The sequence below is a fragment of the Geotrypetes seraphini genome, chromosome 3, assembly GCF_902459505.1.
Source record: "Geotrypetes seraphini chromosome 3, aGeoSer1.1, whole genome shotgun sequence".
NCBI classification, from domain to species: domain Eukaryota; kingdom Metazoa; phylum Chordata; class Amphibia; order Gymnophiona; family Dermophiidae; genus Geotrypetes; species Geotrypetes seraphini.
In genome coordinates, this window is record NC_047086.1 from 277655734 (window position 1) to 277674012 (window position 18279).

At 40.9% G+C, this 18279-nt stretch overlaps 1 protein-coding gene across 3 annotated transcripts in view; it reads left to right on the forward strand.

Annotated features, from left to right (window-relative positions):
• Window positions 1-18279, forward strand: part of TTC27 (tetratricopeptide repeat domain 27) — a 677043-nt gene that overhangs the window by 593932 nt on the left and 64832 nt on the right. For all 3 annotated transcript variants that reach the window (XM_033935684.1, XM_033935685.1, XM_033935682.1), the window contains one exon: window positions 16309-16506. In XM_033935684.1, the coding sequence (XP_033791575.1) occupies window positions 16309-16506 (198 nt within the window). The remainder of the gene's footprint in view (window positions 1-16308; window positions 16507-18279) is intronic.

Consider the following 18279-nt stretch of genomic DNA (forward strand, 5'->3'; position numbering starts at 1 on the left):
TCTCACCTGCTTATACAGGTGCACCCACATATTGTTTGTTGCATTTGCAAGATAGCCTGACTATTTTATTCACCATGCTTTGTGCTATTATATATGACTTATCTGTCTTTCCTTTATATTTTATTTCATCTTTTCTAGTCTACAGGAGTGGTCTTCCCTATAAAGGTCTGTTCCTTTTTTCCAAGTTGTTCAATATCTTTGTCTGTATTTTAGATAATGGCTGATTTACATATCATATCTCACAATGTTAATGGGCTAAATCATCCCATTAAGTGGAAGGAGATCTCTCAATACATTACTGGTAAGCGCCCAGATGTCATTTTACTTCAGGAAACGCATCTTCCCTCTGCTGCCGCATCCAAACTGAGCATAAAGGGATATTCTTAACACTTTTTTTCCCCAGCAACTCACCGTAAAAAGAATGTTGTCTCCATTCTTTTTAGTAATAAACTACCTATTTCAATTCTATCTCATAAAAGAGATGCAGAGGGAAGATGGTGCCTGGTTCATGTTGTGTTGCACTCAGCTAGATTTATTTTTCTATACATATATGCTCCTGTTCTAGACCACCCAGAATTTTTCAGAGAAATACAATCCATTTTGGTTCTGATTCCTTGATCATAGGGGGTGACTTCAATCAAATACAAGATGTTTATCTGGATAGATCATCCTCCTGTAAACCGTCTAAATCTAAATCCTTCTTAGAACTGCTTAGTCTCAAAGATAACTTCTCTCTTATTGACCCATGGAGACTATTAAACCCGAAGGGCAGAGAATATTCACATTACTCTCCTCCTCATAATACATACTCCAGAATTGACTTTTTTCTTATTTCTTCCTCTTTAACTCACAAATTGATTAATGGTCTCATTCATCCGATTACCCTCATTGACCATGCAGCAATATCTCTCCACCTTACTATCCCACTTGTGTTATCTGGTACCCCGTCGTGGAGACTAAATAATCATGTACTTCTTGATGAAGAAATTTCTGGAAAAAATCAAAACATTTACAATTGAATTCTTTGATTTAAATTCCAAAGATCCTGATGTTTGCCCTTCTATTATTTGGGAGGCATACAAGCCTCCCTTAGAGGAGAATTGATTAAACTCTCGTCTTGGAAAAAGAAACTCCAATTACAAAAAGAAAAAGACTTGGAACAATCCATCAAGCAGCTAGAACTAAATCACATGTCCACTCATATTAATGACTCCTCCCTTTATCAGCAAATTCTAAGACTTAAATACGAATATAATTCTATCCTCTCATATATGGCCATTATATGGGCGACAACATCATGGGCAAACCTTTAGCCTGGTATCTAAAGATAAAACCAAAGAAACTCCATATTTCTTATATTCAAAACTCTTTAGGTCAAAATGTCACGACCAATGAATTAATTTCCACTCAATTCGAACAATTCTACACCTCTCTGTATAAATCTGAACTTTCCTCATCGGATTCGGATATAGCTGACTGACTCTTCCAGGGCAGAATTGGACAGTCCCATCTCCTCTTCAGAAATTGCAGTAGCAATTTCCTCCTTGGCTAATAACAAAACACCTGGACCCGACGGATTCACTAACAAATTCTATAAACAATTTCACAATCTCCTAGCCCCACATCTGCTTAACTATTATAACTTTCTACATCAATCTCCTGAAAAACAATTTAATTTTGCAGATGCCACCATAGTAGTTTTTTCTAAACCAGACAGGGATCCCACTCTAGTTAAAAACTTTAGACCTATTTCCCTTCTAAATTTAGATTATAATATTTTGGCCAAAATCCTCTCCCTGAGACTCAACAAAGTAATTTCTTCTCTTATGTATAAAGATCAAATTGGTTTTGTAAAGAATCGCTACATTGGAGATAATCTAAGACTTTTCCATCTTATCAATGTGCATGCTAAGTCCTTACGGGATCCGGTGGTAGGTCTGGCCATTGATGCCGAAAAAGCCTTTGATCGAGTCGAGTGGCCTGCTACGGGTTCTTCATTGGTATAATTTCAGATCTTACTTTACCGACTGGATCAAAATGATATACTGGCAACCATCTTCTCGTATACTGATCAATAACTCTTTCTAATAAATTTTCATTACATAGAGGTACTCGGCAAGGATGTCCCCTTTCTCCCTTATTATTTAATTTAGCGTTTGAACCTCTTTTAATTGCAATTCGTCAATGTACAGCTGTCAAGGGCATCACTTCATTTTCCAGGCAAATCAAACTTGCTGCATATGCCGATGACGTACTCTTCTTTATTAGAGACCCTCCAAACTCTTTTCCTGCTTTTATTGACATAATCACTGAATATTCTCTGCTCTCGGGATATATGGTTAACTGGGAAAAATCCGAAATTTTTCCTTTAAATGATAACATAACCCTTTCAGATATATCTCATTTTCCATTTAAATAGTCTTATGAAGCCATTAAGTATCTGGGTATCTAGATTCATAAAGACCCTTCCCAAAAACATCTTTGCATACCCTAAGATGTCTGGCTGCAGATACAAATCATTCCTGGACAGAACCTTTAAGTTCCAAGCGAACAGACAGCAAGTCTGGCTGATAAACTACATAAACAAACCCAATCTGTCTTACAATGCATTCCGCAAATCGATCAAAACCGCCCTATTCGCAAAATTCACTGAATAAATCTGTCCCCTCCCTTCACTAGGACTCCCCTCCCTGTAAACATCTTTCTTCTTCTCTCAAGATGCTCCTCATATATTCAGTTATTCGCTACCCATAGAACTCCAATTCAAATGGAAATTCTAAAGATATACTCAGATACTCATGACCCATGGATCCCAATCTATATGTAACTTTCCCCTTCTACACGATTGCATCATATTGAGAATTATTGTATGGTACTGTATTTAATCTCAGGTACTGTATTGTACTTAGACTTATAGTATTCAGACTTATTATATTGTACTGTATTTAAACTAGTAGTATTGTACGGTACTGTATTGTATACAGACTCATTGTATTGTATTGTATGTTGACCTACTGTATTGTATTGAGTCCTTTTGTTATTCGCTGAATGTCCAGCCTTCTTACAATGTAAACCGCCTAGAAGTCACCTGACTACGGCGGTATAGAAAAATAAAGTTATTATTATTATTATTATTATGTCATGGATCTCAATGTGTCTAAAATAAAAAGACTGATAACACAGGCAACTTCTAAATGGTCTCCCCTCTACTTATCATGGTGGGGAAGAATCGCATCCATTAAAATGACTTTGGCATCTCGGGTTATCTATATTTTATCCATGCTTCCCTCGCAGTGTAACAAATCCCTATTTCATTGGATCTCTACTAAACTTTCTGGGTTTATGTGGAACAACAAAAAACCTCGCATAGCTCTTACAAAACTAATAGCCTCCAAAGCTTGCGGAGGTATGAATCTTCCTGATTTTCATTTATACCATATTGCTTCTCTTGCCAAATATGGGGCTCATTGGTTCCAAAAGGACCTCACTTCTGACCCTCCCCCGTGGCTAGAAATGGAACATTTCATATGTTCTCCATACCCTATCTATGTTTTGAGTACGCTAAACTTTCCTAAACAATTGAAGGAGTATTTGGACAATAAATCAATTGCTGTCTTCAAAATTACCTTTACCTTTTTCCTCACTATGTACTCAATATCCAGCTATTCAACAATGTCACTCTTAATGGCTTCTTCTGATTTCTGTAATATCTACCACCTTGATGACACTGCCTCGTTAAATACTGTTCAACGCTGGAGCAATTTAGTTCTCTCTGGTTGTAAAGCTACTTCTATCTTTTATCATATTCTGTGAGATCATCACTACCCATTCTCCCCTCAATCCATGAAACACTGGGAAAACATGCTATCTACGCTGCTACAAGACATTGATTGGGAATTTTTATGGACAAAGACCAACAGACCTTTGATGTCTTCTATAATTTCACAATCTATGTTTTATGTTATGTGGCATGCTGTTTGGACTCCATTCCGTATATGGAAGGCCAAACTCGGACCGGATCCCAAATGTTGGCATTGTCTCCAAGCGGATGGTACACTAGATCATATGCTTTTTCACTGTAAATCTGTTTAACCCTTATGGTCCCGAGTTTGGACCACTATACAGGATGTCACATCCTGTACCTGCAATTTATCTTTTGATATGATTATTATACGATCGCAACATCCGTGTTTTGTTCACTCTTGACTACCCTTCAAAATTGATTGATGCTATGATAGTAACAGCTATTATGCATATCCTTAAGAATTGGAAATCAGCCTCCTCATTGGACTATACCTTTTGGTGGAATTCATTATGCCTTTATAATAAATATGAATCGTATGCTTTTGAAAAACGTATTTCTAGACTGTCTCTTCAATCATATCCTCCATCTTCTCCTTGGAAATTCTTGGATTGTCATATGCAATCGAGTTAGTTGACCACTCCTGATACTCGCTGCCTTTTCTTTTTGTACTCTTTTCCTTTCTCTTTTCTTTCCTCCCTCACCTCACCTGTTCTATTTAGCCTTCTCTTTATGACATCCTTTGGATATGTTTTGATATTAAGGGCTAACTATACCATGACATGTAACTGTTTTTTCTTCTTTATTCTTAATCACATTTGTATTGGATTATATGTTCATTGTTCATTATGATTCCTATTTCTTTTTGTTGTTATCCCCAAAAATCCAATAAAAATTTTGAACTAATACTTTGTACTTATTTAAGACACATTAATGAGCAATTTCTTGGCTCATCAATTCATTTGTTTCCTGATATATCTCAAGTGGGAGAAGTAGGAAGGACTTTTTGGCTTATTAGCCTAGAGTCCAAGCTTTGGGGGGTAACTTTTTTTATTAAAATTTCCTACAAAATGTTGTGTAAAATTTTTCTTTTTTTTGAGCCAAAGCAATTGCTGGATTTTATTGTGGCTAAGAAAAAGAATAGAATAATAAGATCACTATCTTTTCCCATAGCTTTGATGTGTTCCGGCTGCTGACTTTTTGTAATATGCAAATTTCTTTAATGATTTTTCCTTTCCTTGGTCTCTAAAAATTGTGGTTTAAATAATCAAAATTCTTTTGTTTGGTGACTTTATTAACCATAAAAGATATACTTCTGCAGCCGATGCAAGGAGCTGGACAGCCTGAAACTGCAAGTTCGGCTACTGGAAGGAACCGTGATAGAGCTGGAAGAACTCCTAGCCAAGAGAGAAGAAAACCGCTTGCAGGAGAAGTTGCTAGGAGAGTCCAACACCAGTGAAGTGATTGTAGAATTGGAAAGATTAATCGAGGAAGCCCACCAGCAACATGCGGAGGTCCCAGGACTGGAAATCCCAGCAACCATGGAAGAGGGCCTGGGCGAAACGGTAGGAGGTTCTGCTTCAACTGAAGAAGAGACTGAAGCGGAGAGCCCAGGCGATACGGAAGGAGACACCGTTACATCAGCTGAAGAGACTGAAGCAGAGGTAAAAGATGAACACACACTTAGAGAAAATGAGAGCCCATCTGGGAATCCACTACAGAAGAGAGAAGACAGGTCTTACACCTTGGATACAGACTTGCGTCCTCCTAAGAACCCCCGAATAAAGAAGATAGGGATCATCGTTGGAGATTCCATCATACGCAATGTGGATAGCCACATTGCAGGAGGAAGGGAAGATAGACTGGTCACCTGCCTGCCTGGCGCTAGGGTGAAGGACGTGGCCAGCAGGATCACCAGGATCATAGACAGCGCGGGAGGAGAGGACACTGCTGTGATTATCCACGTGGGAACCAATGATGTGAGCGGACGGAAGTACAACAGGGAAGAAATGATGGGACAACTCCGCTCACTCGGAAGAAAGCTGAAGGTCAGGGAAGTGAAAGCGGCCTTTTCAGAAATCCTCCCAGTACCGAGAGCAGATGGAAATAGGCAGGAGGAGATACGAGCAATCAACGCCTGGATGAGACGATGGTGCGATGAAGAAGGATTCGAGTTCGTGCGCAACTGGACGACATTCTGGGGAAGCAGATACTACAGGAACGACGGCCTACACCACACCAAGCAAGGAGCAAGAGTCTTGGCTGAAAACATGAAGAAGACCTTTGAGAAGGCTTTAAACTAAGGAATAGGGGAGAGCCGACAGTCAACATCCAGTCGATGGCCCGGACATCAGGTAAAAGATGGATCTACAAACAACGGCTCAAATAAACGGGAAGATCATGCAGAAATTGAAAGTGACAGAGAAAGAGCGCAAAAAGAAACAAAAAGAGTTATAAAGACTGGAAAGTCCAAGAAGACAACACAAAGGGATCTCAAATGTATGTACACGAATGCCAGAAGCTTATCAAACAAAATGTGGGAACTAGAAGCACTAGCAAGACAAGAAGAACTAGATATCATTGGAAGAACCAAAACTTGGTGGAATGAAGAAAATGAATGGGACACAGTACTTCAGGGATACAAACTATACAGAAGAGTTAGAATGGGGCAAAAAGGGGGTGGTATTGCCCTGTATGTCCATGAAGGAGTCGAGTCCATTAGAGAAGGGAAGACGGAAGGAAAAGAAAAACTAGAGTCCCTCTGGATAAAGATTCCAGGACAGAGCGGAGCAGACGCAAAAATTGGCCTCTACTATCGACCCCCAGCACAAACGGAAGAAGCAGACACAGCAATGATGGAGGAAATCAACCATGAATGTAGAACAGGAAACGTAACGATCATTGGAGACTGCAACTTTCCGGGGATAAACTGGAACATAGGAACCTCAAATTGCGGCAGGGAAATAAAGTTCCTGGAAACAATAGGAGACTGCTTCCTGGAACAATTGGTGGGAGAACCGACAAGAGGAACCGCAACCTTGGACTTAGTCCTAAATGGCATAACTGGAAGGACAACAGATGTGGAAGTCTCGGTCCCGCTGGGGACGAGTGATCACAACATGATCAAATTTAAAATTGGCATCGGGAAGGGGAAGCGAACCAGGACCCAAACTACAACTTTTAACTTCAAAAAAGGGAACTATGATAGCATGAGAGCCATGGTAAAAAAACGACTCAAGAAAATGACAGCCAAAATCAAAACGGTCGACCAAGTATGATCCCTACTAAAGAATACCATCACTGAAGCGCAGATTCTCTACATTCCGCAGATATCCAAAGGAAGGAAAAATAAGAACAAAGGAAAACCAGCTTGGCTAAATAAAGGGGTGAAGGAAGCGGTAACGGAAAAGAGGAACTCGTTTAAAAAATGGAAACGAGAAGGAACAACGGAAGCCTGGAACAGTCACAAGGTCGATCAGAAGAAGTGTCACAAGGTGGTAAGAGACGCAAAAAAGGCCTATGAGGAAAAAATAGCGCAAGACGCCAAAAACTTCAAGCCCTTTTTTAGATACATAAAAGGGAAAAAACCAGCAAAGGAGGCAGTGGGCCCTCTCGATGACCAAGGAATAAAAGGGTGGATCAAGGAAGACAAACAAATTGCGGATAGGTTAAATTCATTCTTCGCATCTGTCTTTACGGAGGAGGACACTACAACAATGCCCGAACCAGGGAAAGCATTCAGGGGAGAAATTGAGGATAGCCTCATTACAGTGGATGTGGACTTGGACATGATATACTATCAAATCGATAGGCTAAAAAGTGACAAGTCCCCTGGACCGGATGGAATTCACCCGAGAGTACTAAAGGAACTTAAGATGGAAATCGGAGAGCTTTTACAAACCCTAGCCAACTTGTCAATTAGAACCGGAAAAATACCAGACGACTGGAAGATAGCAAATGTCATTCCAATCTTCAAAAAAGGATCGAGAAGGGAACCGAGCAACTATAGACCTGTGAATCTTATGTCGGTTCCTGGGAAGATGGTTGAAGCAATAATCAAGGATAGCATAGTGCAACACCTGGAGAATCATGACCTGATGAGAGCTAGTCAACACGGCTTCAGGAAGGGGAAGTCATGCCTGACGAATTTACTTCAGTTTTTTGAGATGGTGAACAAACAAATTGATAGCGGAGACCCGGTGGATATAATATATTTGGATTTCCAGAAGGCGTTCGACAAGGTTCCACACGCTAGGCTTCTGAGAAAACTACAAAGCCATGGGATTGAAGGGGATATACTACAATGGATAGCAAATTGGCTGGAGAACAGATTGCAGAGAGTAAGCATAAATGGAAAGTTCTCGGACTGGGAAAATGTGACAAGCGGTGTGCCCCAAGGCTCAGTTCTTGGACCCATATTATTCAATATATTCATAAATGACCTGGAAGAGGAAACCACGAGTAATATAATCAAGTTCACAGATGACACGAAACTATGTCGACCAGTTGGATCACATAAGGACATTGAAGAACTCCAGAGAGATCTGAACCAGCTAGAAAAATGGGCAGAAAAGTGGCAGATGAAGTTTAATGTAGACAAATGCAAAGTGATGCATCTGGGTACGAAAAACAAGGAACATGATTATATAATGTTAGGTGTGACATTGGGCAAAAGCGAACAAGAAAAGGACCTGGGGGTACTGATAGACAGGACCCTGAAGCCATCGGCACAATGCGCAGCGGCGGCAAAGAAAGCAAACAGGATGTTGGGCATGATAAAAAAGGGTATTACAAGTAGATCGGCGGAAGTCTTCATGCCTCTTTACAGAGAAATGGTCAGACCACACCTGGAGTACTGTGTCCAACACTGGTCTCCTTACCTAAAGAAGGATATAACTCTGCTGGAGAGGGTGCAGAGGCGAGCCACGAAGCTAGTAAAAGGTATTGAGAATTTGAGCTACAAAGAACGCCTCGTAAAACTAGGATTGTTCACCCTCGAGAAGAGAAGGCTGCGAGGGGATATGATAGAGACTTTCAAAATACTAAAAGGTTTTGACATAATAGAACAAGAAGCATCATTATTGACGTTGTGAAATGTGACTCGGACGAGAGGCCATAGACTAAAATTGAGGGGCGACAAGCCCAGGACTAATGTCAGAAAGTTCTGTTTTACACAGCGAGTGGCGGACGCTTGGAATGCTCTCCCGGAAAAGGTGGTGACAGAAATCTCCATTATGGGATTCAAGTGCAAGTTGGACGCACACCTGCTTGCAAATCACATTGAGGGATACGGGAAAACAGGGTCTTCATCAGGGAACACCTAGGACATAAACAGGGAACACCTGGATTGGCCTCCGCGTGTGCGGGTCACCGAACTGGATGGACCAATGGTCTGATTCGGTGGAGGCATTTCTTATGTTCTTATGTAAATGAATCTGTATTCAAGTATTGTATGCTTGTTTTTCAAGTTATCAAATTAATTTTTTTTAACAAACACCCCTCTATACTCATGGTAAAAAAAGTCAATGTCTGGAAAGCGGTACTGTATATACAAATGTTTGTAGTATGAGAAATAAGGTTCTGGATCTAGAGGTTATGATGGAAGAGGCTGTTTTGAAGTTAGTGGCAATCACAGAGAACCATGACTGGGATATATGTTGTTATATCGGGCTATATTTAGTTCAGGAAACACAGGGTAGGAAAAAATGGAGTGGCATTATATGTTAAAGATCATTTTAAAGCCATACAATTTCAGAATCTGCAGGGTAAGGAAGAGGCACTGTGGGTCAATCTGGAAAGAGGGAATAGAAAATGTATCTGCATTTGTGTGATATACACACCTCCTTCACAGACAGATTTAATTGAAGACATTCAAAATATAGTTGTAAAAGGGGAAGTACTGCTAATAGGCGATTTTAATATGCCAGATGTTGATTAAGGTATCCCTATTGCAGGGTCTCCTAGAAGTAGGGAGATCCTGGATTCTCTACAGAGAGAACTGTTTCAGCAGTTTATTTATTCAATTTTCTATACCGTTCTCCCAAGGGAACTCAGAACGGTTTACATGAATTTATTCAGGTTAACAAGTATTTTTCCTTGTCTGTCCCAGCAGGCTCACAATCTATATAATGTGCCTGGGGCAATAGAGGGATTATTAATAATAATTTATTTCTTATATACCGCCAAACCAGTTAAAGGTTCTAGGCGGTTCACAGCAAGATAAGGCTGAACATCCAGCCGATTTACAATACAAGAAAAGCTATTTCTAGAAGATACATAATGCCTTTAGATTAAAAGCATTAACATTAGAACACTTAAGTTACAAATTTATCAAATAGTTGTATTTTTAGTAATTTTCTAAAATTATAGTAAGATGGAACCCACAACCTCAGGGTGCTGAGGATGTAGCTTTAATCACTGCGCTACACACTCCCCAGTTAGAACTCACACAGAATGGGGCCATACTGGACTTAGTGCTTATGAATGGGGAAAGTGTCTCTGATGTTAAGAGTGGGTGATCTTCTGGCATCCAGTGATCACTGGATGGTGTGGCTGGTAAAGTAGTCAGGAAAGTAAAAATGCAAATGAACAAAAAAAAATAGCCAACGTGGTAAAATGGGGAGACAACATTTTTTAGATATGTTAGTGATAGGAAGTGCAAAAGTGGCATAGTGAGGAATATGCAGAAGAAGATAAAGCTGAATTGCTTAACAAATATTTCTTTTCTGTGTTCATAGCTGAACCACCAGGAGCAGGACTGCAGAAGACAAATGCAAATAGGGATGGAGATGTGGTAGACCTTGAACAATCTTCAGAGGACTGTGTTCATGAGGAGCTAGCAAAACTAAAAGTGGACAAAATGATAAGGCCGCATAGCATACATCTGAGTGTACTGAAAGAACCTAGGGAAGTTCTGGCAGCTCTGCTGGCTGACTTTTTCAGTGCTTCTTTAGAGTCAGGAATGGACAAAAGTAGAAGTAAGGAAGAGGGTAGGGAATAACAGGCTAATAAGTCAGACTTCTATGATAAGTAAATTAATGGAAACAGTTTTTAAACAGAGAATAGAGTTCTAGAATCCAGTGAAATGCAGGACCCGAGACAGCATGGATTCACTAGAGGCAGATCTTGTCAGACAAATCTGATCAATTTCTTTGACTAAGTGACCAGAGAATTGGATAGAGGGAGAGTGCTAGCTGCAAAGTATTTAGATTTTAGTAAAGTCTTTGGCAGTGTTCCACACAGATATCTAATAAGCTGAGTTTCCTTGGTATGGGTCCCAAAGTGATAGACTGGGTCAGGAACTGGTTAAGTGGAAGGTAACAGAGGGTAGTGGTAAATGGAAATCACCACAAAGTTCTGTTCTTGGGCCTCTCCTTTTTTGAAGGGCTGCCTGGTAAGATTTAGTGTTGCCCGATTCAGGGGAAAATCTTTTTATTCGATTTTCCAGGCGGATTTATTTTGTAGCCTCTTCAGCCACCCCACCCCCTTTGCCCTCTCCTACCCATGCTGGCGCTGTGGTGTAAACAAAAGACTTCCTCACTCTGTAGGTCCTAGCTCACATTCACTGTCTAACACCAGCTCTAACATAGAAACAGAGTATGATGGCAGAAAAGGGCCGACGGCCCAACAAGTCTGCCCACTCAAGAACCCTCCCTCCCTCCCTCGAGAATCTGTCTATTAAGCATTCCTCTTGAGCGACCCCACCTGTCTGTCCCATCGTCCCTTGAAGTCAAGCGTGTTACTGGCCTCGACTACCTAACTTGGAAGACCATTCCATTGATCAATTACCCTTTCGGTGAAGAAGTATTTCCTGGTGTCCCCATGAAATCTTCCTCCTCTGAGCTTTAGTGGATACCCTCTTGTCACCGTGGGACCGGTAAGAAAAAAGATTTCTTCCTCTACCTCAATGCGGCCTGTGATTTATTTGAATGTTTCTATCATGTCCCCCCTATCTCTGCGCTCTTCGAGAGAATACAGGCGTAGCCTGCTCAGACGTTCTTCATATGGGAGATCCTTAAGTCCAGAGACCATCCTAGTGGCCATTCGCTGAATCGACTCCATTCTCTTCACGTCCTTCAGATAATGTGGCCTCCAGAACTGAACACAGTACTCCAGGTGAGGTCTTACCATGGATCTGTATAATGGCAGTATAACTTCAGGCTTTTGGCTGATAAAGCTCCTTCTGATGCAACCCAGCATTTGTCTAGCCTTTGCTGAAGCTTTCTCCACCTAATTGGAAGCTTTCATATCTTCCCGGATGATTACTCCCAAGTCCCGTTCTGCTACAGTTCTTGTTAGGTTTTCACCATTCAGGGTGTATGTTCTGCATGGATTTCCACTACCAAGGTGCATCACCTTACATTTCTTGGCATTAAAATTCGGTTGCCAAGTACTGGACCATTGTTCCAGTAAAAGCAGGTCCTGCTTCATAGTGTTGGGCATGGTTGCGGTGTCTGGTTCTGCTGCGTTGCCCGATACTATTTAATATCTTTGTAAGGGATATGCCTCAGGGACTTTGTGGCAAAATTACATTATTTGCCAATGACGCTAAACTATACAACGTTGTGTTGTATAGTTTAGCGTCATTGGCAAATAATGTAATTTTGCCACAAAGTCCCTGAGGCATATCCCTTACAAAGATATTAAATAGTATCGGGCCCAAGACCGAGCCCTGTGGCACTCCACTGGTCACTTCTGATGTTTTTGAGGGAATACCGTTTACCATCACCCTTTGAAGTCTGCCGCTAAGCCAGTCTTCTACCCATGCAATCAGTGTTTCTCCTAGGCCCATTGCATTCATCTTGTTCAATAACCTACGATGTGGGACACTATCAAAGGCCTTACTGAAATCCAGATACACGATGTCCAGAGACTCTCCCCCATCCAGTTTTATTGTTACCCAGTCAAAGAAGCTTATCAGATTGGATTGACAAGACCTTCCCTTTGTAAAGCCATGCTGGTGTGGATCCCTTAATTTTTCATCATCCTGGCAGAATATACATTTCAAATCTGACATACTGTAATCAGGAAACAGAAAATAAAATTATTTTTTCTACCTTTTGTTGTCTGGACATTATTCAAATCATGTTGGTCCCAGGCTCTGGTTTCTGTTTGTCTTCTGTTAACTCGCTTGCCAGGGTCTCCTGACATTTTCTTCTTTCTCCATGCTCACCATCTCTGTCCTCTCCTTCCATTTTTCCTTCCCTCCCCCATAGGTCTGGCACTTCTCCCTATTTTTTGTCTCCACCATCCCCACAGTCCAGCATTTCTCTAATGACCACTATCCCAACTCCCTCCACACCATCCTTTGGGTTCAACTTCTCTCCCTTTTCCCTCCTTCCATTGTCCACCATCTCTCTCCCTGTCCTCTGTTTTAAAACCCATTATTTCTTCCCCTTCCCCCCCTCAGTCCAGCATATGCCCCTCTCTTTGGACCCCCCTCCCTCCATGTACTTCTAATAGCTACACCAGCCCCCCCCTCCGAAGTCCGGCATGTTTCCCCCTTCTCTCCACAGTGCTCCAGCTTCCCCCTGGTCTCTTGGTTTCACTTTCAAAACTAATTACAGCCTGCATAAGAACATAAGAATAGCCTTGCTGGGTCAGACCAATGATCCATCAAGCCTAGTAACCCGTTCTCATGTTAGCCAATCCAGGTCACTAGTACCTGACCAAAACCCATCGGTAGCAATATTCCATGCTACCGATACAGTGCAAGCAGTAGTTCCCCATATCTTTCTCAATAAAAGACTATGGACTTTTCCTCCAGGAACTTGTCCAAACCTTTCTTAAAACCAGCTGTGCTCTCCGCTCTTATACATCCTCTGGCAACACGTTCCAGAGCTTAACTATTCTCTGAGTGAAAAAAAAATTTCTCCTATTGGTTTTAAAATTGTTTCCCTGTAACTTCATTGAGTGTCCCCTAGTCTTTGAAATTTTTGATGGAGTGAAAAATCGATCCACTTGTACCCGTTCTGCTCCACTCAGAATTTTGTAGACTTCAATCATGTCTCCCCTCAGCCGTCTTTTCCAAGCTAAAGAGCCCTAACCATTTTAGTCTTTCCTCATACAAGAGGAGTTCCATCCCCTTTACCATCTTGATCGCTCTTCTTTGAACCTTTTCTAGCGCCACTATATCTTTCTTGAGATAAGGAGACCAGAATTGAACGCAATACTCCAGATGAGGTCGCATCATGGAGCGATACAGGGGCATTATAACATTCTTAGTCCCTTTTTAAATCATTTCTAGTATTGTGTTTGCTTTTTTAGCCGCCGCAACACATTGGGTGGAAGGTTTCATCGTATTGTCTACGATGATACCCAGATCCTTTTCTTGGGCGCGAATCCCCAAGATGGACCCTAACATCATTCAGGTTATTCTTCCCAATGTACATCACTTTGCATTTGTCCTCATTAAATTTCATCTGTTATTTGGATGCCCAGTCTTCCAATTTCCTAAGGTCCGCCTGCAATTTTTCACAATCCGCATGTATTTTAACAACTTTGAACAGTTTAGTGTCATCTGCAAATTTTATCACCTCACTCATCATTCCAATTTCCAGATCATTTATGAATAATTTAAATAGCACAGGTCCCAGTACAGAATACAGACCCCAGCGGCACTCCACTGTTTACTCTCCTCCATTGAGAAAAATACCATTTAACCCTACCCTCTGTTTTCTATCTGATAACCAAAATCCTAATCCACAACTGAACTTTGCCACCTATCCCATGGCACTTTAATTTTCTCAGGAGTCTCTCGTGAGGAACTTTATCAAAAGCTTTCTGAAAATCTAGATATACTATATCAACCGGCTCACCTTTATCCACATGTTTATTCACACCTTCAAAGAAGTCAAGCAAATTTGTGAGGCAAGATCTCCCTCGGCTGAACCCATGCTGACTCTGTCTCATTAAATCATATTTGTCTACATGTTCCACAATTTTATTTTTTATAATTGTTTCTAACACTTTGCCCGGCACTGAAATGAGGCTTACCGGTCTGTAATTTCCTGGATTTCCCATGGAGCCCTTTTTAAAAATGGCGAACATTGGCGTGATGTCATAGGAGGGGCGGAACCACAGTAGAGGGAACGTGCAGTGGAGGCTGACAGCAGCCTTCTAGAATCGCTACATCACTGGTGATCTGTAACCTGTCACTAAAATCGTCTGTAGTACCTGAAGATTGGAGGGTGCTCTTTTTTTTTATTATTATTATTTTTTAAAGAAAACAAATCAATTTGAATCGATTCACCGACGTGAATCAGTGAATCGATTACAATTAGTGAATCGGGCAGCACTAGTAATATTTGCCTCTTTGTGGATGATACTAATATCTGCAATAGGATAGACACCCCTGATGATGTGGAGAAAATAAGGGAGGACCTAGTGAAGCTTGAAGAACGGCCTGGAATTTAGCAGCTAAGATTTCATGCTAAGAAATGTAAGGTCATGCATTTGGGCTACAGAAACCCAAGGGAGCAGTATAGTTTAGGGGTGAAGAACTTTTGTGCATGAAAGAGGAGCAGGACTTGATATGTGACAGTATGTCACAGGGGGTGGGTAAGCAGAGTGGGCAGACTTGATGGGCTGTAGCCCTTTTCTGCCATCATCTTCTATGTTTCTATGTGATAATTTTAAATTTGGCCAAACATGTTGAGAAGGCAACGATGAAAGATAGAAGGATGCTTGAGTGCATAGGTAGAGGAATGTCCAGAAGAAAATAGGAGGTAATGATGCTCTTGTATAAGACACTGATGAGACCCCAGACCCCATTTAAAATATTGGAGACCGCACCTTCAAAAAGATATAAGCAAGACAGAGTCAGTCTAGTAGACAGCTACTAACGGAGTCAATCTAGTAGACAGCTACTAAAATCGGTCATTTTCATCATAAAGCATATAGGGACAGACTTAAAGATCTCAATATGTTTTTGTTGGCGAAAAGGTGAGAGAAGGGAGATGTGATACAGACATTTAAATACCTACGTGGCATACATACGCATTAGGTGAGTCTCTTTCAATTGAAAGGAAACTCTGGAATAGAGAGGACATAGGATGAAGGTGAATAACAGAAATAACCTTTGAAAATACTTTTTCATAGAAAGGGTAGTAAATGCGTGGAATGGCTTCCTAGTGGAGACAAAAAGTGTATAGAATACTGCTTAGTGCCCAACTAGCACATGCGCATCTATAACATCCATTCACATAAGTGCTTGTATTTCATAATCTGTGCACACAAATGGTACGTATATTTGGGCACTAACATTACGTAATAAGGGGGATTAGTGTCTTTATTTTTAATTTATTATCTCAGTTGACTTTAAGGTTTAATTATTTGGGTTTTTTTATTTTTTATTCATCATATCCTAATTTCAAATTAGATCTTGTCAAGCATTTGAACAGAGTTGAATAGGAAGAACTGTATGAATGAATTTGATTGTAATTATTTAATAAAACATGACTGTAAATGCAGAAACTTATCAAACTCTTTTCTGGTTATTCGTTAAGGTGCTGAACATTCTGGTGAAGGCAGTAGTGGATGGAATAGTTGATCGAAAGGGAGAATTGGCAACAAGTTTGAAGGGGAAACTGCAGGAGTTGTTTGGAAGATTGACTGCTAGAGAGACAAATGATGGAGAAGTCTGGAAACTATACGCTAAACTATACGGCAGTGGAAAGAGTGATAATGAAGATGACAATGAAAAGGTAATTGTTTCTCTTTAATAACTATCTCTGTGTTGTTGATGTACTCCAAATGAAGAAGGCATCCTACATTTTATTTCAAAATGAACGAATTCATAACTATTGCAGTAAGTAACTTGACTTTTCATTTTGCAAAATTTTTTGGGTAACGAAAATAGGTTAACTTTCTTTAAAGTAGAGGGGGTGCTAGCGAGCCCGATGGGATAGGTCGCCCTCTGCACGAGCTCCGGCAACTCAGTCCCAATAACCACCCGAAAAGAACATCTTTACCTTAACTATTAATTTTCTGAGGGGCTGAAAACAGCACCGGTATGGCTTCTAGCAAATCTAATAAAAGAAAGTACGCCGAGCCCTCCTCACCGCTGAAACCCAATGCCTCTAAGCCCAAAGACGCTGCCACGGCGGCCATTTTGGGGGAGCTCTGTTCCATCAGGGAATTAATCATTGACGCCAAACAGGACATTGCTGACCTGAAATCGGACATCGCAGCTGTAAGAGCGGACCTCACTGCAGCACTATTGACACTAGAACGACGGCGGCTGAAACGTCCATTAAAAAATTGCTCAAACATTCCACCTGCGTGGCAGCCCTAGAGTGCGCTCTTGAAGACGCGGATAACTACGCACGGCGAACCAGCTTCCGATTACTAGGTCTCCCGGAGGGGAGAGAAGCTTGTGACCTCGTGGAGTTTTTTGCTGTCCTTCTACCCCAAATATTGAAAATGAGTGATGACACTAAACTGGACTTTGACTGTGTTTTTCGGCTGCCACAACCTGATACTGTGTATAAGAAATACCCACGGCCTATCCTTGTCACGTTGCTGAGATATCAACAAGTATTAAAGATAATGCAACATGCCAAGTTACATTCACCGATCACCTTTGAAGGGAATAAGATCCTACTCCTTCCTGATCTGGCCAAGGAAACAGCAAAAAAAAGAAAACTTTTACTTTCCTACAGACCTCAGCTCAAAAGTATGGGTGCTAAGTTTGGCATGCTTTATCCAGCACGGCTAAGAGTTACTTTCAATAACAGTATCAAAGATTTTCTCAATCCTGCAGATTTAGCCGATTACATTGAAAGTGTCAAGCCCACTGCTATAGATAAAACCTGATGGGTTTGTGCTTTCGCATACAAGTTCTATATTCAAGCCTGGTGGTCTACTCACTGTTATTTCATTATCTCTACTGGTGTCTTTATCAGCCTGTTTGATTTGCCTTTCCTAGTATTGATGTTCATACATGCTTTATATGCTGGGTTGCTGCAGTCTCTGCAGATTAGTTTTTTTTTCCTGTCAGCTTACTGACCCATGGTGTTATTATATTGTTTATTACTGTTACATGTGTTATTGCAGATTTCTTCATTCATACAGGTACTTAGTAGATTACTGCAATTCAGATAGGGTGCATTTTGACAATTTTACTTCTGTATTTGATGATTTACTGATTACTCTCATTCCACTGCATAAATGACATTAACCTGTTTCTCTTTAAATGTGAAAGGACTTAACAATCCTGTGAAAAGGTGTAAAATCTTGCGCTATACTGAGCAATACTGCCCTGATATCGCCTTTTTTCAAGAAACGCATCTTGGCGTCTCCGAAGCCCTCAAGGTTGCCCCCAAATGGGCTTACACCCCACTGTTCTCACCCTCTCTGGGCAAAAAGAATGGAGTCATCACTTTGATACGAAACCTGCACGTTTATAACATATATGCTCCCAATCATGACTGTCCTACCTTCTTTGAGACCTTGGCTGATGATATCAGCTCTGCTAG